The 22,741-nt window shown below is 38.8% G+C and overlaps 4 protein-coding genes across 5 annotated transcripts; 2 read left to right on the plus strand and 2 right to left on the minus strand.

Annotated features, from left to right (window-relative positions):
* Window positions 1-18: 18 nt before the first annotated feature.
* On the minus strand, window positions 19-6,288 carry LOC117303052 (queuine tRNA-ribosyltransferase accessory subunit 2-like). Its single transcript, XM_033787105.1, has 9 exons — window positions 6,210-6,288; window positions 5,593-5,814; window positions 4,266-4,434; window positions 3,632-3,802; window positions 3,041-3,214; window positions 2,589-2,689; window positions 1,872-2,093; window positions 1,504-1,629; window positions 19-981 (listed from the first exon to the last, which is right to left on the minus strand). The coding sequence occupies exons 2-9, from the start codon at window positions 5,793-5,795 to the stop codon at window positions 879-881; spliced, it is 1,269 nt and encodes a 422-aa protein (XP_033642996.1). The 5' UTR covers window positions 5,796-5,814; window positions 6,210-6,288; the 3' UTR covers window positions 19-878.
* A 1,417-nt stretch (window positions 6,289-7,705) lies between these two features.
* On the plus strand, window positions 7,706-10,105 carry LOC117303200 (nmrA-like family domain-containing protein 1). Its single transcript, XM_033787337.1, has 3 exons — window positions 7,706-8,231; window positions 8,706-8,905; window positions 9,556-10,105. The coding sequence occupies exons 1-3, from the start codon at window positions 7,706-7,708 to the stop codon at window positions 9,790-9,792; spliced, it is 963 nt and encodes a 320-aa protein (XP_033643228.1). The 3' UTR covers window positions 9,793-10,105.
* A 305-nt stretch (window positions 10,106-10,410) lies between these two features.
* Window positions 10,411-21,523, minus strand: LOC117303202 (phosphatidylinositol N-acetylglucosaminyltransferase subunit C-like). Of its 2 annotated transcripts, none has more exons than XM_033787339.1 (9): window positions 21,436-21,523; window positions 14,479-14,633; window positions 14,175-14,238; window positions 13,752-13,906; window positions 13,365-13,477; window positions 13,067-13,122; window positions 12,310-12,457; window positions 11,912-12,078; window positions 10,411-11,390 (listed from the first exon to the last, which is right to left on the minus strand). In XM_033787339.1, exons 2-9 carry the CDS (start codon window positions 14,594-14,596, stop codon window positions 11,348-11,350), a joined length of 864 nt encoding a protein of 287 aa, XP_033643230.1. In that variant the 5' UTR covers window positions 14,597-14,633; window positions 21,436-21,523; the 3' UTR covers window positions 10,411-11,347. The 2 variants fall into 2 exon arrangements, with proteins under 2 accessions (XP_033643230.1, XP_033643232.1); XM_033787341.1 differs by lacking the exon at window positions 21,436-21,523 and adding an exon at window positions 14,993-15,031.
* LOC117303201 (cilia- and flagella-associated protein 157-like) lies at window positions 15,029-22,251 on the plus strand. Its single transcript, XM_033787338.1, has 9 exons — window positions 15,029-15,082; window positions 15,918-16,277; window positions 16,905-17,176; window positions 17,520-17,673; window positions 18,336-18,603; window positions 19,059-19,340; window positions 19,943-20,160; window positions 20,701-20,902; window positions 21,443-22,251. Exons 2-9 carry the CDS (start codon window positions 16,111-16,113, stop codon window positions 21,584-21,586), a joined length of 1,707 nt encoding a protein of 568 aa, XP_033643229.1. The 5' UTR covers window positions 15,029-15,082; window positions 15,918-16,110; the 3' UTR covers window positions 21,587-22,251.
* Window positions 22,252-22,741: the final 490 nt, after the last annotated feature.

Raw genomic sequence — 22,741 nt, forward strand, 5'->3', positions numbered from 1 at the left:
TATCCTCACACTCAAATGAGAATATTTCTGGGTAAACAAGCACTGTTTGTCGTGTTTCACTTATGTCCTGTGTAATACAAAGACTTGAAGAAAAAAATATGGATTTTTGTTTAGGAGCTCTAACAAAATTGTACATTGACGCAATGATTATACTTTTGGCTGTTTATTACTGTTGATCATATGAAATGTTTATATAACAGGTGCATGGCTGTTTATAATTTAAAATGATTGGTTCTGTGTTGTTTTCATTAGAAGTTATTCTTATTTCAAGATGTACAGTATGATTCATTGTGTTATAAATGTATTTAAAATGTAAATAAACTTCCAATGAAGTATTCAGCAATGAGCATAAAATCCTGCACCATAATTGCTCCGTAAAAAAATTGGGAGGTAGTGCATTCTGCCATACCAGCCAGGCTTAGTGGATGATACACATGCCTGTATCCTTAGGAACTGTGAAGCGGCTACTTCCGTTTAAGCCCAAGGAGTAGGTGGCATGTGCCCCTGGTGGCAGTTGATTTGGGTCGACAGCCAAAATCAGCTCGATGTGACCCTCACCTTCAAGTGGCCGTCCATGGCGTTAGGCGATGTCTCCATGGCGTTAGGCGATGTCTCATAAGAAATATATATAAAAACCAATGTAGAAGATGATGTCACCCATTTGTACACAAATTCCTCTCCTTGCAGTTTGCCAAAGACAAACACTGCACTGATGCAAATCCATTGGTTCTTCGTAAGACCACAAAACTCACAAAGGTCCAACAAATTTATATTCACTGTAGTTAACCTCACTCTAACCTTTGGCTGGGACTAAAGAGAGTTCTAAAAAGTTTCAGAGTGTTATTTCAAAATTCTCGTCCATTCCACCTAGATTGGGGTCACCTGGTTTTGCGGATTTCTTCCTTCAGTTCTTGCATTCTGCCCTCTTGGAGAGCTTGTCGGATGCTTTGAAAGAATTTGAAGTGATGATGGAAGTTGTGTCTGCAGGGAAATAAAATAAACTAAAATCGTCTTGACAATGAAAAACAGAGGGAGCAACAGGAATGAGAAATAATGATTTATATTTGGAAATAGACTTTTAGGTCAGAAGTCCATGTGTCCCTCATGCGTTGTTTGTAATACGCAATCAGGGGCGAAATGGTGAAATACAATCTCTAGGCCGTCTGGCAGACGGTAGGGTTGCTACCCATTAGTTTATCCCTCGGTATATGACTTAGTATATTGAGATAAGCATTGCCAGTTGTAAAATGGCACCGTTTCATTAAAACTTTCCAAATGGACTCTTGTACACAAGGAATACAACAACTAAAATGCACGCCAAGCAACGCAGATATTTTTACATGGAATTATGTGTGTTGCTAAGCTTGTGTTTTAATTGTTATGCATTGCACACTAATACGCACAAACGCATGACAGACACATGAATTTCCCACCTTGACAAGTATTTTCATTAAAAACGAAGAAAAAAAAAGTGGCCACTGGAAGAGTTAGAGGTTTTCTTACATCATGAGCAGCACACCAGCAAGAAGCTCCTTAACATTGATGAGATGGTTGATATAGGCTTTGGTGTGATTCACACAGCAGTAACATTCACATCCTTCAACCAGGGTAGAAAAATCCTCAATGTACCTGTCATCACAAACAACAACACAAACGGGTGTAGGTTTGAGTCCTAGTTACTGATTCATGTCATCACAAAGAACAACACAAACAGGTGTAGGTTTGGGTTCTAGTTACTGATTCTTGTCATCACAAAGAACAACACAAAATGGGTGTAGATATAGGTCCTAGTTACTGATTCAACCTTCAAAATCACCAATGCATTTATCATATTTCAGGCCTTATGGAGCAAGTTTGGTTAAACAAAATACCTTCGGTCAGAGAGTTTGATTTCATACATCGTCCGGCCACCATCTTCTCCATTTTCACCACACTGTGTAGTTCTGTCATTTCCACCATCTGTATCTGTCATATTGGAGGAGGCAGGCAGGGTATGTCTTACCTCCTCATCATTAACAGATGAAGATGGAGGAGGGTCAAGATGGTATGAAAACACCAAGGCACAACCTCTCTCTGTTACTTCAAATGGGAAGCTGGTTTAATAGTGATAGGAAAGTTTTTGTTTTTTATTTTGAAAAAATGCTTTTTAAGTGAGGTTTGCGGTAGCACCATGTGGAAATCTCTTTTGAGCGGTGTTAGTTCTGAAAAGAACCGATGGTTGACAACTCTTCTAAGTAAACTCCCACCATGTTTCATATGATACATAAAATGCTGTTATTTGAAATGGACTTCTTTTGAAGTTGATTTATTATGTACAAAGGGGAATGGACAATTTCTCAGGATGCAGGATAATTTCCTTCCTAGTTGAGTTTTTTAAAATCATCTCCACACATAACAGGATTAATGCTTTGACAAGACTTCAATGCAATGGTCTTACCCTAGTGATTGCCCGTGAGTTTTTTTCCACAGAAACTGGGAACCTATGTGTGTGTACAGTGCTTTAAGGGTAAAACAAATTATAGCTGATACATCGTTATGGTACTGGTTTTACCTTCTTCACTTTCTTTTAAAGAATTTAAAAAGGATACGCTGAATCAAAAATATCCACACCAAGTTCCACTGCCTGGATCACCTTATCCGGTCGACCAACCCTTGGGAGAAATCTTGGCTTGTCCTCAGGGATTTCGTTCTGATGAAAAAGGAAATAAAACTTCTAAAAAAGGGCTCCAAAACACCTAGCAGGAAAATAATTATTGTTGAAGCGCCTTGAGCGTCAATGAATGACAAATACGAGCGTTACATAAGAAGCCACTACACATGTTGAACCTTCCCTTCTGGGCCAACTTTCATAGAGCTGCTTAAGCACAAAAAGTAGCTAAGCACAAAATATTTATGCCTACCGAAATAAGGATACCTAACAAAATACTATCTCACATGTACTGTGGCTGGTATCCCGATACTTTTTGCTAAGCAGAATTTGTTAAAGCAGCTTTACGAAATTTTTGCCCTGGACTTGATAACGGACAATCAGACTCCTTACCAGGACAGACTCCATGATGCTCCATCTTGTCCCGTCTTCCATGGCTCCCTGGTGGAATCCATCTAAGACAAAGCCTCCTACGGGTCTCTTCACCGTCTCCCTGACTGATCGGTTTCTCTCCTCCAGTGAGTCTCCTCCAACAATCACACCAAGAATAGTGGTGTCTTTAAGATTCTGTTTCACAAAAAGATATCAACAATATCATTTCCTTCTTTCACCGCACTGTTGTGACTTGTGTGTAGTTCAAAACATATTTAAACAAAATCACATCAAAAGTTTTCCATGAACTTCTTTCTAGGTATGGCTGGTAATCATGCAAATTTCCAAGGCGGGGTGCGAAGTGAATGACGCTATGTGCTAGTGCTAAAAGATTACTTGTATGGTCATAATGATGGTTATGGCAGTAAACATTCTGAAAAGTTACTTCATCTGAAGTGCCCCCATAGATTAGAAATCAATAAAAAAGTATAGCGCAAAAATCTGAATCTCCAAAAATTGCCGGCAGGCGACTTTTGAAAATATATGTTGTGTCTGTTATGAATGCTGCCCTCAATAAAGATAAATCAGACGCAATACTTGTTGAAAGTGTACCTGCCTGCTCTGCTTTGCATCCAGACACTTGTCTAAGTAAACCAACGTCCGGTCTACTGATTTCCTTATTCTCTTAGACATTGATCCCGTTGGGGTGTCTCCATCAGAGAGAGCGTCTATCCAGTCCACTTGCAAGGCTTCTTGCAGGGACAGGAACCTATCAATGGTAAGCTGTCAAATGAAGACATGTATGATTTGAGGCATTGCATGGTGAGGTATCAATAGATATTTGGTTTGCGGCAACACCATGTGTGTGTCTACTTGCCAGGTAGAGTTTGTTGTGTCTTGCTATTCGAGTCAACTCTTGATATAACAAAGTCGCTGAGACTGACCAAATGACCTCTTTATATCAGTAATGTTGTTATAAGAGGACAGCAAAACAAAGAAACACAAAGTGGAAATGAGATTAAGGATTTCAAAATGTACTTGTTAAAAGCAAAACCTCTTCTCAACAGTGCTTTTTATAACAAGAGCTAAAAGGTTATTACACAAACTACCATTACCATTCTCTTGAGTAATGTGCGGTGGTGTGTTAAGAACCCAACCCTGGGAATTGAGGTATGAATCTCAAAAATAAAAAAATAAAAATTAATCTTTATAGTAAAAACATCAGGGAGTATGAGAATGTGTTCACCCTTTCTCTGCCAGCAGGGGTCCATACAGACACACTGTTCTTGTCATTATAACCAGATCGTGATTGCTGGCCTGGGTCCTGAGTGCAGGAGTATGTGATGGTACCGGGCCTCCCTGAGAATGAAGCCACACCCTGACCGAGGGTGGATAAGACCTCTTGGCTTTCAACGCTACAAGGGTGAAAAATAATCACAGTGATGGTACAACAGGAAACATTTGAAATCAAACGTTGCAATGTCAAAAAAAAATTTACAAAAATTTTAGCTAAGCCAAGTTTTTTAGAGCATCTGCTGCATAATTATTACTTTACGTCATTCAGAAGAGGTTTTATAAACTCAGTTTGAAATGCAAAGAGATTATTTGTTAGACTGCATGCAGGACTTGCAATCACAAGGTTTGGGAATCGAATCCTACCAAGCTAACTGCTGATTTCACAATGACTAGAACAAATGTAGTTTAGTTACTGAATCACAATTTCTTAATTTGTGCATTCATGTTCATAGACATTAAAGGAACACGTTGCCTTGGATCGGTCGAGTTGGTCTTTGAAAAGCGTTCTGTAACCGTTTGTTATACAATCGGTATGGTTAGAAAGATGTTGTAAAAGTAGAGTACAATGATCTATACAAATATGCCTCGAAATTGCGTGGTTTTCGTTTTACCTCGTCGACAAACACGGTCGGCCATTTATGGGAGTCAAAAATTTGACTCCCATAAATGGCCGACCGTGTTAGTTCGCGACGTAAAATGAAAACCGTGCAATTTTGAGTGATACTTGTGTGGATCATTATATTCTACTTTTACAACATCTTTCTAACCATATGCATTTCATAACAAACGGTTTCAAACGCTTTTTATAGACCAACTCGTCCTATCCAAGGCAACATGTTCCTTTAAACCAATGTATGAGAGAGATTGGCTGTTGCCAGCTTGGCATTCATATCCCCTTGTGGGAGTTTATTGAGTTCCCTTGACAAAAAGATCATAAAAACACGGCATAAGGCCAAAAAAAAAGAAAAGAAGTTGATCGTCCCCTCCCTCATCCTTTTTTGAGGCTGCATCATTTTTTTTACTATTTTTTCTTTTTACTTTTTTTTTCTTCAAAAAGACAAATATATTTATGTGTATGTATCTTTAAACTAAGGCCCTCAACTACTTTAAAACATGTAACTACACAGAGTAATTGGTAACTTTAATAGTTTTTAATTAAATTGCTTGGCGGATGGCGGCCACCTTTGAAAGCAATAAACAAATAAAAAGGGCCTCTTCTTTTACCAGGACGATCAACTGGTGTTTATTTTTATTTGGCCTAAAAAAGCAAGACTAACATTGTTGGTATCGGTATTTGAGTCACCGGTGGCACTCCCTCTATGCCATTGAGTAGAGTGAGCGACAGGTTTGGGGCTGAGCCTCCTCGAGTATACAACGTACATCCTGGAGATTCCATCGAGATGTTTCCATGGTGACCAAGCTCAGATAATGTTGCTAGGCGACCAGCTGTACTTTTGACGTTGTGCAAGTTGAATTTCATTTTTCAAATTGGAAAAGATCTGTTTGAAAATGAGCATTAATTACAATGAATTTACAATGTTACAAAGTCATACTCATACATTACAAGTTGCGATACTAACGTAACCCTCCTCTTACCCCTCCCCCCGAAGCGAAGGCCAGAGCATAGTGCAAGGAAGAGGGAGCTCGGAGGAGGGTAGTCTACACACACACAGTGTGACTATGATGTGCCCCAGTGAGTCACTAGACTAGTGGTGGGCCGGGACACTGGGTCTACAAATCAACTGGAACTTGGAATGGATTGGAAATGGAAGCGGACGGAACCACTAACATGACTAACCAGGCGATGTATATAATTTTATTCCTCTGTGCTCTGGCTGACACGGTGGCACACACTGGTTGAATTTGTTCTAAATACAAACAAAGTGATAGTTACCTGCTTGTGAAGTTGTGTTATTTTGTGCACACAATATCCACGGGAAAAAAGTGAAACATTGGCAGAAATGTACACCTTGGGGGCGCTCTCTGCATCAAAGCAGGGCCCTTTTCGAAACCACCGCGTGAGTCTCAGGCTTCGGCTACCTCTCCAGGGGCTATTTAAAAATACTTCAAGTCTTTCAACCTCTTGAAGGAAAACTAAAATTCCTTTTTTTTTCTCTTTCATTTTTGATAGGTCAGCCAATCGAAATTGTGCTACTTACCCCTGAAAGTAACACCCCGAAAATGTGTTTGTTTCTCCTATGGCTAATTGCTACTAGTACTAGTTTGAGCCACCTCCACTTCACAAGCCAATGATGATTAACGAATGACCATTTTCGAACGACATTTTGTCGGCTAATAAAGTCATATAATTCTTTTGACTATTTTAGTGTGGTGCCCCCCCCCCCCCCCCCTCTCCCCCTATTTGGAGTTCGAATACCGGTGTCGCATGCAATTATGTCCTCTATGCAACACTATCCGGCGGACATTATTGCATATATTATGCAGAAAATAAAAATGAAATATTATGCGCTATACTAAGTTTAGCATCTGCACTACTATAACGATGTTTGGTGTATCAATGCTAACAAAACAGCCGTCTGCTGCAAGTACGTCACCATGGGAACATGATAACGAAACAGCCGTATGTATGCACGTCACCATGGAAGCATGATAACGAAGTCCAAGTTGCTGGGGGAACACTCGAGTTCTAAACAGCTTTTGAAGTTACAACGGAAAATAATTGATACTTGACTAAACAAACAGTCTATGAAAAATAAATTATTGAATGTACAAAAATTACACCGATTAAAAATACTTCTTGTAAATATTACACATGATTCTTCATAAACCCTATATATTTTCCACTCTCCAATAAAAAGAAAATCTTTTTATACAACTCCACAATGTGAAACATTACAAGTTTCGAGAACTTTGTCTACAACATGACAATACCAACATCATAAGAAGAGTTACATTTTGTGACAAACGTGCATGCACGACCTACACTGTTTACATAACACTGTTGATCAGGTCAGACTTTTATCTGCATATATATCTTTGAAATCGGAAACATAAAAGAAAGGCTAAAGTTCGGGATAAAAAGTGCGTGATGGAAAACAAACCAAGACAGAAGAATAACTTGTGTATACGGGTTGTAAATTCATTCCTATCAACAGTTTTCGTGCGGAAACATTTTTAGTTTCAAGGGAAAGGTATGACTTTTTTTGTATACTGTTTCTATCCCAACATTTTGGCGGGAACTTTATGGTGTGAAAATCTACCATTATTTTAAAAATGAATACCGCCTAATCTGGACCGACGCTACGGTTCAAAACCGGCATGTTGCTTCAAGAGGATACTATCTGCAATGTTCGAGCTCAATTTCTTAAGAAGATACTTATAGGGACTATGAAAAATAGTAATTATTTTCTCTTTTTCTTTCTTAGAACGATGAAGAAAGTGGTCATCGTCTTCGGAGCGACAGGGCGGCAGGGCGGCTCCGTGGTGCGAGCCCTCCTCGAGGAGCCTGAGAAATTCCACGTCCGTGCCGTGACTCGTAACCCAACATCACCCAAAGCCCAAGCCCTCCAGGCCGCCGGCTGCGAGCTCGTCCAGGCAGAGCTAGCCCAGACAGAGAGTCTCATACCAATCCTCCAAGGAGCAGATTGTTGCTTCCTCGTTACAGTCCCGCCTCAGCAGTTCGCAAAGGATGCAGACAAAATCGAGTACCAATACGGGATGAACTTTGCGAATGCCTGCATGGCGGTTGGACTCCACCACTTGGTGTTCACGACGTTACCACATTGTGAGGAGGTTACTGGCTGCCCGGTGCCGTGGAGTGACAGCAAAGCGAAAGTGACGAACTATTTTAAGGAGAAGAACTTGCCGCTGACGGCGGTGACACTATCTGACTTTTATGAAAACTATGCTGGTGTTCTTAAACCGAGGAAGGTAAAAGACGGTGTGTATACTATAGGTGAGTCAGATTCTAAGTTGTTGTAGAAGATATTTATGTCATGAACGCGTCATTCACTTCTCACAGTTTGTTTTTGTAATAATTATTTTCTCGGTCAAAGTTGAAAAGTAGTGTGAATCCATTTCTGATCAGCAAACTTTGCAAGCATACTCACTTAACATTGGTCCGCTGGCCGAAATGGCAGTTAAAAACACCAGAGGGCCAGTCAAGATTCTCTTCTTGAAAGTGGTCCGACTGGCTAGTTCAGCGGAGCGTTGCACCACGCCCCTGATTATTAATATGAAGTATGAACCTGTTAAAAAGCTAATGGACCAAATGACAAGACAACTGGTCCTTCTGGCCATGAGTGACTGAAACAAGTTAAGAGCGAATTCCGAACCCTGCTTGTAAGCGATTATTCTTTGAATTCTAAACGTTATTGCTTCTTTGCCTTTTCTAAGACACCGACTTTCTTGCCTCTTTTTTCTTCCTAAGAAATACCGACTGGTGAGCAAGCCTACGGCATGATGCACATAAGCTTCTTGGGTGAGGCCGTACGCCACATATTCAGTCATAGAGAAGACTACCTTCGCCGAGATATCACTCTAGTAACGGACAGACATACGGTGGGCGAGGTGGCTCAAATTATGAACAAACACCTCCAACCACTGGGACAGACCATAGAAAACGCACAGGTAATGGCTCACTTGTCGTCTGTTCAGTCACAAAATGAATGCCAATTTCATATTATTTTTGCAATGAAAAACAGTCATTGAATTAATGATAATACGCATACAAGTTTGAACAATCAACAAATGAATGTTTTACTTAGAAAATGAATAGTTCTTTTTGCACAACAATTACGTTGAAGTCTACTTTTGATCAATAAACTCCAATTATACGCTCCACATGCAAAAGGACCATACAATGATTTGCACCAATAACCAATACTCTAGTTTTGATGATTAATGATAGCAAGACAAAGGCACCTGATCATACTCTCTAAATAAAAAAGGGCTGCGTTAAAGCACCCTTTGAAGAGCCATATGAGGGACAACTCTTTTTCGAGTGGTCTTCCACTCTTTCAGATTGACGTTTGCATCTGTTTGAGTGATTTTTCACTCTGTCCTGGAGTGAAACCTCTATACAAGAGTGAAATAACCACCAATCTTTTTAAGGAGCCATTGGAGGGACACCTCGACATGTAAAGAGTGGTGTTTTTCACTATTTTACATTTAGAGAGTAAACTTTCATAGAAGCAATAGTGAGAAAAGACTCTTGACACAATCATCACAAGAAATTGTTATTCATTGATACTTTTAACATTGTTGTTTTTCCTTGGCAGTTCACACTTGACGATTTACGAGAAAAGTACAAGACCCATCTCGGCATCGAGACATTGGCCAACTGGTACAAGTTCATCCTGGCGGGAGAGGCATATCCCGGGTATGCCAAATACATGGACATTGAAGAAAGCAGGAAGCTAATGCCGTCAGCTAAAACATTCGATGAATGGGTTGAAGAAAACAAGGAGGCAATTTCTGCTGTTCTTGATCCACCTGATAAACCTATGCGGTTATAGATGATGAGATACGCCATTTTCATCTGCTATAAAAACAGGAAATTTTTGCTTCTACTGAATTGTTGTTGAGTGACTGTTATATTTTGTGAAATAATTCCAGTTTGCTAGAGACATGGAAGAGCAGTTTCAACAGAGGGCGTTTTGACATGCGTAAGACTTGGCAGGCATTATTGTTTTCATAAATCGCAGGCGGACCTGTCAGCGAAATTAGTATACAACTGTACAAAGCTTCCTCCTGTTGTAGAGTTGGGCTACTCGCACGGTAAATAATAATAGCAATCAATTGGTATCACTACATTGTATATAAAACTGATATAGGAACATAATCATTAGGTAATACTTGTAGGCTACTCGAAAGGGTTAGAAAATTGCTTGCTGTGAATTTTTTTTTTTACAATGTGTACTGTGAATGATTCCCGACTCCGTTTACAGGAATTACAACAAAACTTACCCGCAGTTGCCAGCACGACCAGCCGACTGTATGTACCGCATTCCCTTTGCATCCGTAAACGTAATGTTACGAAATATAAGGTAGAAATGATGGTTAATAATACTAATTAATAACAGAGCGACAGAGCTATGCGATGTACAAGTTCTTAGTTTTGATACTTGTAGACTTCATTGTGTGGGACACTTTTTCTTGCACTGTTGCGCGGTTGTGCGATGCCGAATCACCATCTTGGTAATTACTGCGCGCAGCAATTTCTGCCCACTTTTAATTCATGCAACTGTTTCACAAATTACATTCCATGAGACCTACATGGATTTTCAATTTGAAAAAAAAAAAAAAATATATGGTAAACAAAACGGAAAATGATTGCTGTAAATTAAAATTTGCTAAAAGCAGGGACCTCTTTTATTACGCGCATGATTATTTACGGTGCGAACAAATTCTGCATCTGTCCACCTGTTGTTTGTAGCACTATTGGCCAATCAGAAGGCAGGGCTCATTAATGCAACAGTTTCATTGGTTTACAACCTTATACTATTGTTTACACATAATGGACTTATGTTAATTCCACACTAGGCACAACTTGATTCGTCCTAGTACAATAAAGCAAAGATTTAGTTCAATATGATGCATGTGTTGCAACTAACTCCTGTTTTATTTCTGAAAGCGAGTATAAACATGTTAAGCCTAATTTTATGATAAAAAGGATAATAAGTTACAGAAATACTGTGTGAATAAAGTGTTTGTTAGTATCTTTGACAAAAATGTTTGGAAGGATTTATTAAAGATGCTACAACCGTTTTTGTGTGGTTTCTTTTGCCTGTTTGACCTGAAAACTTATATTTGAATTTGAAACAGCCATGACATGTTTACTGCAATGAGCAGTGTTTTTATCAAACCATTAAATCAAGTATTCACCCTAAAACTGCATGTAAGCAATTTTGATAGAAACTTTAATGGTAACTTGTAGATACCAAAATCCCTCACATTAAAAAATACCAATAAGGTCACCAAAAATAGTTCACTTTTGGATTAAAAATCCCTTTTCCATTACTTATGCAGTGTTCAGTTAAAAAATATTTTGTTTTCCCGCCAAAGAAGCAGCTAATGTTGAATCACAGCCTCGTCCCATGGACCATGGATATTTCTGAAGGAAGGAAACAAGAAACACAAAAATTGAAATGTCATTTATTAGTTTTAACCAGGGCCCAATTTCAAAGAGCTGGTTATGTAGACAATATTGCCGAACAATTTTCTGCTAAGCAGAAATGATCATGATACCAATCAAAAATTGTAAGGGTAATTAATAATATAATAATAATAATAATAATAATGAAAACCGTTCTCATATAGCGCATATGAGCGTGATGTCACTATGAGATGTAAAAGGAAATCAACAATTATTGTACAAAGTAAACAGATATGTTTTTAACCAGGTTTTAAATTATTCTGATGTCTCAGCCTGTTTGACAACCTCTGAAAGACACAACTGAACTGTCGCATATTGGAAAGAGCGGGAACCATACGACTTGGTTTTGAGGGTAATTTTGCAATGCTCAGATAATTTGTGTGCTTAAACGTCTCTATGAAATTAAGCCCTGTGCGGCAAGCCACATGTATTTGCAAAGTTCAACAAAGCTATTAGTAAAGAAAAAAAATAGAACTCACTTTTTGAAAAGTTGTAACCGTATCAGGCAAACAGGAACAAGGAAAGTAATGGCAAGATCAATGAAGACGATGATAATGGCCGCTATGTTACTCACTGTTACCAAGGCAACGAATGCAACGATAACCGACAACAATGTTAATGGAGTCTGGGATCTCGGAATGCAAACCTAAAAAGACAAATGTATTTAAAGGGCATGAATACCTCTGACTTCTGGAACTGTTCAATTGTTTTAATCCCACATATAACAAGTTATGTAGACTAATACAATGAAACTAACCTGTGGAAATTTCATTTAAAGATGTGGTAGCAGTTTTGAGATATCAATGAATATCAGTGGCGGTCTAGTGCACACAGGAAGAATCAGTAATTAAATCAGAGAAAAGTTTCAGACAGTTACCTTAAGTTTTCGTCTGAGTTCAGGCCAGAGTGCAAACAACTGCATAGCAACAGTGACTGTGGCAAAGGCATGGAGAGTAGTAGGAAGTCTGGATGCCAGACAAACCGATGCAAATATAGATGCACATAGTGAGACAGGTCTCCTTCCCCTGAAATATTACAAGAATGTAATGTAAAATCGGTTTAACTCGAGATGTTGTTATAAAAAAAAAAAAAAAAAACTCATGTCCAACTATTTCCAGGCATTGCAACCCCATTATGAGGTTATTTTTCCCCAAAATGTGAGCAACATTGTGTTGATATCCTGGTGGCACGGTTGGCTTGTGGGTAAAGCGCTCGCCTCTCACCAAGGTGACCCGGTTCGATTCCCGGCCAGGGCCATAATGTGAGTTGAGTTGTGCGTTGGTTCTCTGCTGTGCCACAAGGGTTTTCCAGACTATCCGGTTTTCCTCCCTCAGGAAAAATTAAACACTTTCGATCTTGGCTGTGCTCCGTGGTCATAATGTGTCGATGTGGCTGGCAGCCAAAGGCGCCCTTGCATGCCTGCTTCTCGAACATGTTGTAGCCGCGTTCTTCGCAATTCAGCTCTTAGCTGCGAGTAAGGATGATTAGCCCCCCAAATTATTTATTTATCCTGTTTTAATGTTAATTTGATTACATCTGCATTATTGCTGTAAATAACAGTGCTACATGTTCCCATAAATAAGATTAAATCAACCATTTTTTACAGGAAAAAATAAATAAAACTGAAGTCATACCTTGTTTCCGTTGTCACATAATCATGAAAGAGCAGATTTCCTAAAAGCATAAATACCTACAAAAAATAAAGTCGAATGTAAATTAAAAATTTATAAAAACAGCATTAATTTGAAATGTTTGGACGCTTATAAGATTGGTATGCTTGTCCCAATGATAAACATTTGTCATTTAGACCTGCATCTACACACCCTACACAGTTTAACATATTTCTGATTTGGGATTGTAGAAGACATAGGCATTGTTAGGGTTAAAGGAACAAACTGGGTCAACAAATATTAAATGTTACTTAATACTTACAGTCATTGCATAGATAGTGTCGGTACTAACGGTATCAGTCAATGTTTTCAGGATCGGTGACAAACCATATGAAAAGGCAACAAAGATGGCAGTACTTTTAACATCATCCAAGCCTGTAATAAAAACACCAAAATCCCTCAAGTAAGTTCGGCATCACTATTAATAATATTAATAAATAATAATAAGCTGGCATTTAAACGCGCCTTTTCCAGAGGTCGCAAAGCACGTAACAAAATCAAACTCAAAAATGGCCCAAAATAAAAACCACTAACAACGAATGTACTCATTAAAAAAATAAAAAAAATAATTGGCATTTTCCAGTACAAAATAATTTCAAAACTTTTAAAATAAGAATAGAGCCCCAGACTGGGGATATTTGGTACTTACGGGATCTTCCGCTCTCCTTCCGATCCTGCCCTCCATCGATGACATCATAGAGAATATAGCCAATCAGAGACAACCCAGCGTTGACGTACAGCAGATTGACTGGAGAGAGCAATTCCCGTTGCATATACACAAATAAAACCACAAAGATGCAGATACTACAAAAAAGTGACAAATTGAAAAGAAGAACAAATTAGTCATAAACTGTTTTGATATTTGATATTTATTTGATGTTTATTTGATGTTTAATAGAAACAAAAGAACACAAATTGTAGCCCGCAGCTGCAGGCCAAATTGTGTTTGTTTTAAAATATATTGCTTTTAATTTACACACATTAGAAATTATAATCACAGAGAAAACCAACAAATATATAAAAACATTAAAAAGTAACTCCTCAAAAAATGCATTCCACTCGTTAGACATACCTACTTATTTGTTGAGTCACAACGCCTGATTCCCGCACCACATGCCACAATTCATACGTAGTTTCTGCATAAACAATAAAACAAACAAACAAACTTGTGAATGTTAACTAAGACAAACAACAAGTAAATAAGTTGAATTTGAAAAGGAAAATAACTTTCAACACACAAAAAACACTGAATACAATTTTTCCCCCATGATACATCACATCAATAAATATAAAGTACAAGTATATTTGCTATTCAAAATCATTAGAAATCTGAATAAAAATTTTTCAAATTTGAAATAATTTTTTTCAAAATGTACCTTTTCTCTTCAACTCCCCAAGGAAGGATTCATCAACGTAGTTATCCGGAACACCCTGGTCTTTATACAAGACTTTCTGCCACCTTGGACGATAATTATTGCCTATTCCATTGTCCATCTTCCGTTCCACTATCTCTACTACTACACCAACAAGCCTATCACTATCAATAAAGTACACAGAAGACAAATGCAATTCTAGAGCAGTGTCTTACCAACTAGACTACCGAGGTTGCCCGGTAGCTAGAGGCAGTTCGAATCCTTCCTATGTTTTGGCAGCGGGTACTGCAAATATAATAGATGTTAAATTGATTTAGATTTAGATGTAATATTCCCCTAATAAGATTTAGATTACTGAACCGTTCAATATGAACTGTGCAGTCGATGAGCTGAAAACGATCCCATGGGCGCAGCCATCTTGTTATTGAGGAGTTATTAAAAACAAACAAACGCATTCTTTCACTGGTAATCAGAAAACTAACTCATTGAATTTTGTGAGATGTGCTGGATTGAGTACCAGTTGTGTGTTTATATCTGACGTCACGCTTCTTAGCGACGAAGCAGCACCAGCAGAGCGATGGCGCTATGATTGGGAGTATTTCATCTGGTAAGATTCTCGATAGTGTTCTATCTAGTTTATTTGTTGTCCATAGTAGTTCCTTCGTTTATTTTTGTGAAACTGATTATGTATTGAATACCTAGATAGGTAAGTACTGACAGAAATATTTCAGAACGTACTGAAAAACAGAAGAAACAAAACCATTATGATGATTAGATTTAGAACAAGTTAGTGACTTTGTGCACTGCACACAAACTGCATGTTTTTGTGTGGACAGGAGGGGTGGGGGAAGGGATGTGTAAGGGGGGGGGGGTTGATAAATTTACTCAGAAGAAAAACTGAACAACCTGAAATCCTGACAGACATGATGATTAGAAATGCAATTGTATTATTTTACTGGCTAAAATTATTAAAACAAATAGGCCTAGCTAGGCCAAAGGCAAAGAAAATAATAATAATTAATTTTTTTAAATATTTTTTTATAAAAATAAGTCAAAAAAGAGCTTAATATCCCGGCCCCTCTCCCTTGCCTCGTCTTGGCACACAATGCATTGATTGCCTGAGTGAGATGCGAGATCTAGTCCAGTGTAGTACAGTACTACAGTAGTTAGTAGAATGGTTCTCTGAGATCCAGGTAAAAGCAAAGTGCTATTTTTTAAAATAATTCTGTTATAAATCACCCTTGAAATTGTCAAACTGTTCAATAAGTTTTATTAATTTGCTATCACTGCATAATTTGTCTTAATTTACTTTTTTATACCAAAATTCATCCAAGATTTTTCTTGTAGACATGTGACCTGCTGCAGGTATAAAACAAGCTATTATAGTATTAACCAGTTTTGTAACAATAACTTAAAAAAATACTTTTTTTTTTTTTTTACAGATGCTGACAATTGCAAGACATGAGTTAAACTCAGGTTGGATTGAACGCGGATACACACTTATAGACAAAAAGATGAAATAACAGCCGAGCACTCGGACGTACTTGATGGACCTTCTTGAACCTCAGTTTTGAATTTAAAAGTTGAGAAAAGCGACATTTACTCAGTCAGTGAACTTGAATCTTTGGCAGAAACATGCCACCCAAGAAGAAAGGAGGCAAGAAGAAGGGGAAGAAAAGTGGGAAAAAGAGCGGAAAGAAATCTGCGAGGGCTTCCTCAGCGCCCTCGGGGGCCAACCTGACCGAGGTCAGTAAGGAATTTTTCCTGATACAGATACGCGACTTAGAGCAGAGGCTGTTTAGGTGAGTAATTTTAATTTTGTCGTTGCTACCCCCAACTTGATAGAACGTGTCATGGCCGATAGGTCTAGGGCACCAGACTTGGCTGAGTTATTGCAATGTGGGTTCAAATCCTGGTCCCGAAGCTTTTTTCGTGAAAAATGCTTAAAGCCATTGGACACTTTCGGTAAACAGTATTGTCCAAGGCCCACACATCGTGTATCACAACTTCTATATAAAATAACAAACCTTTGAAAATTTAGGCTCAATCGGTCATCTGAGTCGGGAGAAAATAACGGGAAAACCCACCAATGTTTACGCACGTTTCGCCGTGTCATGACATGTGTTTAAAATAAATCCGTAATTTGATATTGTTTTAATGTTTTCTCAAAAAGTAAAGCATTTCATGGAATGATATTTCAGGAGAAGTCTTTCACCATTACCTTCTGTTTTTTTTCTGTACTGAAAGTGTCCAATGGCTTTAATGCTTAAGCAATTTTTGTTTGTGCTATAGTTAGGACGAAAATTTGCTTTCCTTTAAGCAGCGCTATGAAAGTGGACCCTGACTTTTAACTTATTGTAAGTGTACTGTTGTCTCTGCTAAATGTTTCCTCTAAAATTATTACAAGATCATTCATCTTTACAACACAGATACCAAAGAAAATGCGATGAACTTGAGGTAGCAAACGGAGAATTCAGGGCCCAGTATGATCAGATGGGCACCGACAAGAAGGAAATCGTCTCCTTCTTGAAGAAGCAGCTTGAGCAGCGACAGAATGACATCGCTGATCTGAACGATCGCCTCGTCGGCCTCCAACAGATCAAGGATGCAGAGAAGGATGCTTACGAGCAGCAGCTCGCACAGCTCAGAACGGAGTTCCAAGAAACTAAAGATCAGCTCACATCAGAAAACATGATTCTGAGTAAGAAATATTACTATAATAGTTAGACCCATACAACTTTGAGAAATATGCATTTGAACAGTCAGTGTATGATGTCACAAAGTTCAAATGGTACCCTCAACAGAGGGAGACATTTCATTGGCTTATAATTGTGCGTTTCTATCGTTAGTCCTCAGCGAGGGTGGTATACGCTAAGTGTCTTTTGCAGGGCAAAATAACTGTTTTTGTAGTAAATTGGTAAGATGGATCAACTTTTGCACCTCGACAGAAATGGAAAGAACCATGGCAACAGTTGAAATTTGTACCATACACATTTGTTTTTGTGGTACAACTTGTTAAACTTCTAACTTCCCTTGCCTTAAAGGTGGAAAGCTTGCATCGTTGGAAGAGTTCAAAGTTCAGAAGGAGGATCTTATGGCCAAGTTTGCACAGATGGAGCAGGAGCTCGACAATCAGCAGACGGAACACAAGGAACAGATCTACCAGCTGGAGAGGAAACAGGTGGTCGACAAAGACAGGTGGGTACACAGTCTGTAATTGGTCAGTGGTTAAAGGACACAGTCTGTGATTGGTCAGTGGTTAAAGGACACAGTCTGTGATTGGTCAGTGGTTAAAGGACACAGTCTGTAAATGGTCAGTGATTAAAGGACACAGTCTGTGATTGGTCAGTGATTATTAAGGAACTTATACCTTCTTTTTGTTTACCATTTGATTGTTATAATCCTATATTATTGATTGTAGCTATATATTGTCATAAAACTGACCTGTGAAAATTTAATTTCAAAAGGTAGTGTTTTTAAGATATCGCAAAAAATCCGGAGTGGTTTTCTCCAATTGGATTACACAATCTGAGAAACGTATCTTACCGTAGCGTTTCTCAGATTTATATTTTGGGGGATAACTGATATCTTTTTCCATAGAGCCACATTTCTTGAAAATTACATGATTTCATGGGTTTGCAGGGAATTTTGGTCGTGCGAACTCCAAATTATTAGCCACTCTTCACTTACACAGCAAGTTGAGAAATTTTGCGCTTGTAAAGGGAGCCGAGAACGGTGATTGTAAGCGCAGATTTCTGTTGTAGGCAGAGCAATGAAATTGGGCCCTGAAATCTTATGAACTCTAGATCTCCTAAATGAGTACAAAAGTTAAATGTTTAGTGTTATGTTTCTCTGAACAGGTTGAAACGAGAGATGGTCCTGCGCGTCAATCAAGTCGCCGCCGAATTCCGTAAGGTCTCCAATAAGCAGATGGCCGACACCACCAAGCGCACCATCCGCGAGAATGTTAGCATCCATGCCCAGCTGTCCAAGATGTCCGACAAGACGATGGAGTTGATCGAAGAGAATGAGCAGCAGCAGGCCAAGGAGAAGAAACAGCTGCAGCAGCTGGACATGTTGGAGAACAACGAGAAGGAATTGGCTAAGAAGAATCACAGCAATCAAAAGGTAGAAATAGTTTTTGGATACCTACTTGCACACTTTTAACGCCTTCAGCCCCTTTGTTTGTGTTTTGACAAAAAAAATTATATTAAAGAAGAAGAAGTCTGTCTCACCAAAAACAAAATGTATCTTGCGGATTTGTATTGCCTTAGTGCATCCCAAAAGCATGACTGATACTATCAAGAGTCATTATAGGCGATTGCCTCCATGCCCTTGGTGCCCTTGTGCCTTTGTGGCCTTCATTCCCAGTGCAATTTCTCTCATTATGAGCTGCCCTTTACTTTAAGGAAAATGTGCCTTGCCCTGTCAAGAAAGGGAGAGTCACCATGAGGAAGTTACCCTTCAAAGGTTAAAGTTTAAAAGCGCATCGAGCGTCTTTTAAGTCTGATTTTGGCGCTATATAAATACTGTTTATTATTATTGTTATTATTAAATGTTGCTTCACTATGTTGTCACCACAGGTCATTCGCATGCTAACAGAGAAAGCCAAGCAGCAAGAAGCACTCATCATCGACCTGGAGGAGCATGAGAAAGAACTCCTGGAGGTGGAAGCGGAGGCTGCTCTCCTCCGGCAGCAGACGGAATCATCTCGCGAAGAGATGCAGTCCATGGGTAAAGAGATCGAGCAACTCGAAGACAGGATAGAGCTGATGGAGAAAGAGAAGAAGGAGATTCTGAAGAATAAAGAACGGCTTGAGAGGATACTAGCTGAAGCGGCATACTCAATGCATAGGATACTTACAGTAAGTACTCTTGAATATCTGAGTAGATTCTGCAGACTCTCTTCAGATGGGAGTCTAAGCACGGAACAATTTTGCTTTAGCAGGTTAAAGTCTCTAGCCAAAATACTGAGCCCTTAACTTGAGCAAAATTTTCATAGAGCTGCTTAAGCACAAAAAGGTGGCTAAGCACAACAACAAAAATTCCTCACTAGAATGAGGTTCCCATCCAATATAGCGTGTACCATTTTTAACTGGTTAGAGTTTGCCCTAAACTTTTTCATTGACTGGCCTTAAGGACCACTAAGTTTGTAATTTCACTGGTCTGTTCGCTCTTCTCCAGTCCAAGCGTTATATTAAAGAGAGTTGCTTTTTAACACTGAACTAGTAGCCAGCAGGACATAATTCTGACTGGTCCTCAGGTGTCTTATCTGGTATTTGGCCGTTGGACCACGGTTAAGAGAGAACGCTGCTGGTATCCGGAAATTTTTTTCCTTAGCATAAAGCTGCTATTTGTTGCTTACTTAAGTAGCTCTATGAAATTTGACCCAGTAAAGCAACTCTACACTTTCGAACTAAGTTTTTACTGCTTCCTTAAAGTAAGATTATTTATTTGAACCCATCAGTCGAGGCCAGAGGAAGGTGACGTCGAGGATGCAGACGAGGACGATGGGATTGAACAGCGTGACAGCATGCTTGAAAACCTCCTGGTCATCCTCAACAGTGCCGCTGCCATCGGAGTTGGCCCATCACCAGCGAGCTTCTTGAGGGAAGAAGAAGCCATGTATCGGACGAAGAGTAGGCAGTCAAATATACCAGGATCGGGCAAGGGATTTCAACCAGGGTGAGTGAAAACTGTAGTGGCGAGTCTTGCTGACCCACTCTCAAGATACATTTAATAAACAGCAAAATTCAGGACATACTTTTAAGAAGTCCAGGGGCAAATTTCTTAGCACTGCTTAACAAGAAGCACATTTTTGTGGTCAATGTAGCGGAACAAATTGCTGAAGCCTAAGCGTATTTCATAGGTTTGCAAGAAAACGAGGCGGCAGGCTTGTACAATTACTGTCAATTTGCATTGTTACATCATTCCTGTGCTTACGGTCAGCAGCGCTATGAAATGGAAACTCGCACAGTAAGTAGTTAAGCAGCTCTGGGAAATTGGGCACAGAGATTTAACGTGACGAACTTGTCACATGTTTATACGTAGCTGTTATCATCTTTGTGTAATACAAACTTGAGACAAAAACATGACTGAGTATTTTGTGAACATTATAAAACTGATGTGTAAACAAATTTCTAAGGGACAAATTTCTAAGGGATTGTATTGCTGGTATTTACCATTTTAGAAAGTAATTCCAAGTATTTTGTTTATCACCTATAGCGTGGCACCCCTCTCACCGATCGCCAAGGGTCATGCACCACTGCCCCATTACCAACTGGGAGACCTTGGTCTGGTGCCCAGACCCAAGCCTGCATCCTTCCAAGCTGATAAGATGAGGCAGCTATCAGCAACGAGTCGGTTGAACAGACTACATGGAGTCAAGACACGCTCTGTTGGGATCCAATCATCAAGTGGACCACAGGTAGAAAAAAAACTTCTTTTTCTTCCTCCAAAACGAAAATTCTGAATAAACATGAAACACACCTGGGTGTGATTAGAACCCACTACCTTTGCATTGCTTGAGAAGTGAAGTTAAAAACCACAAGTTCCCTTGAATCACTTAACGGATGTAGTAGTCCTGGCTGATTTCCTACCTTCAACCCAGGTAGTAGTTTATAAGCAGGACAGTTCTTTTCAGAACTAAGTAATCGCCCGAATTCTGAAAACTACTCCACGGCAGTAGAATCAAAAGCAAGACCTAGTTCCCAAAAGAACAAAATCCACAATTTTGACGAGACCCCCACATGTCTACTGTTCGAGAACGGCCCTTTCTAGGGTTGAAACGTCTGCCCATTAACTATTTTTGCATTTACTCCATAGTTCCTTTTGCTTTATAAGCAGTTTGCAAGAGGTCATTCTATTTTCACAAAACAAGTCTATCAATAAAAAAGTCAGTAGAAACCAATTTTAACCTAGTACTTCAATAACAACTTTTTGTTACTGATTTTCTCTCACCTTTTAGACACTGTTCTACTCTGACCAGCTTCTTGGAGGAGGGACAAGCGCAGCTACATCAGCTCTAGTCAATGAACTCGCCATTAAGGGCCGCCGTCCATTAGGTCCAGTCAGAGCCCAAAGGAATGTTTCAAAATCACTGGTGCTTTAAGACTGGACTTAATAATATCTTCTTTGGACCGCTATGATGCCGCCATCTTCCCCTGTATGAAAAATTACAACCATAACAAAAATACTGTTATTCATAACATAGAGAAGATTCTCCAAGTGCCCAATTTCATATTGTACAATTTCTTCTCTAACTTTATTACCCATTGAACATTTCTCCCCGCAAAATGGTGTTTTAAATGCTTTCATGATGGTTTGTATATGGAGGGGTGACTTAGTTAGGGGGCAACTTTGTAGCGGTGACTTTGTAGTGGGCGACTTTGCTTTGGGTTGAGATCACTGGTATTCAACTTAACCATTGCCCCAACCTAACCAATTTGAGTCAGGTTCTAAAACTGTAATGTACAAATATTTCATCATGTTGAACAGTATGTCACAAATAAATCCTGCTTATTTCTATTGTGTAGCTTTGTTTTTGTTAAGATGATTAAATAATAACAATTAATAAAAACTTATACTTGATGTTTTGGCCTTCAATTATGCTTTGTTACTCATAAAAGTTCCGTCCAAATTATCTTTATTTCCATTGAAGAAATGAGTTGTAAATAACAGTGCCCTATTCTCCTGCTATTTTTTAAATTGCTTGTACATAATGTATATACATGTATTTTGTGAGTAACTTTACTGTGTTGAATAAATTTGAATCAATGCTAAGGACCAAAATTGTGTGTGTATTTATCATTTTGTTGTTAACATATCTTGAAGGGCAGTAACATTTCACAGATCTGCTTAAGCAGAAAACATTTGGTTAGAAATGTTCTGCTAAGCAAAAGTTAGCAGGATACCAGCCACAGATAGTACATAATGGGGTCAAATTTCATAAAGCCTTTAAGCGGAAAATACTGCTCAGCAGATTTGTTGCTAAGCAATAAATGAATTTGAACCTTTGGCAACTTGAAACTTTTTGCAGGTATTTCTTTTTCAGCCAAGCAAGTTCTTTTTCTGTGCTCAGCAAGTTATTCTGCTTAAAGTCTTTATAAAATTATACCCTGATGTTTTAGCTAGGAGCCGTGAGTTTTGAAAATTTCTCATCATTTTTTATTTTTGAATGTTTTTTTTAATTTTGCAAATAAAGGTCTACTTAAATATTATAACACAAACATCAAACGACAATCCCCTTATTATTATTAGAATAATT

This window comes from Asterias rubens, chromosome 19, assembly GCF_902459465.1.
Source record: "Asterias rubens chromosome 19, eAstRub1.3, whole genome shotgun sequence".
Lineage (NCBI taxonomy): Eukaryota > Metazoa > Echinodermata > Asteroidea > Forcipulatida > Asteriidae > Asterias > Asterias rubens.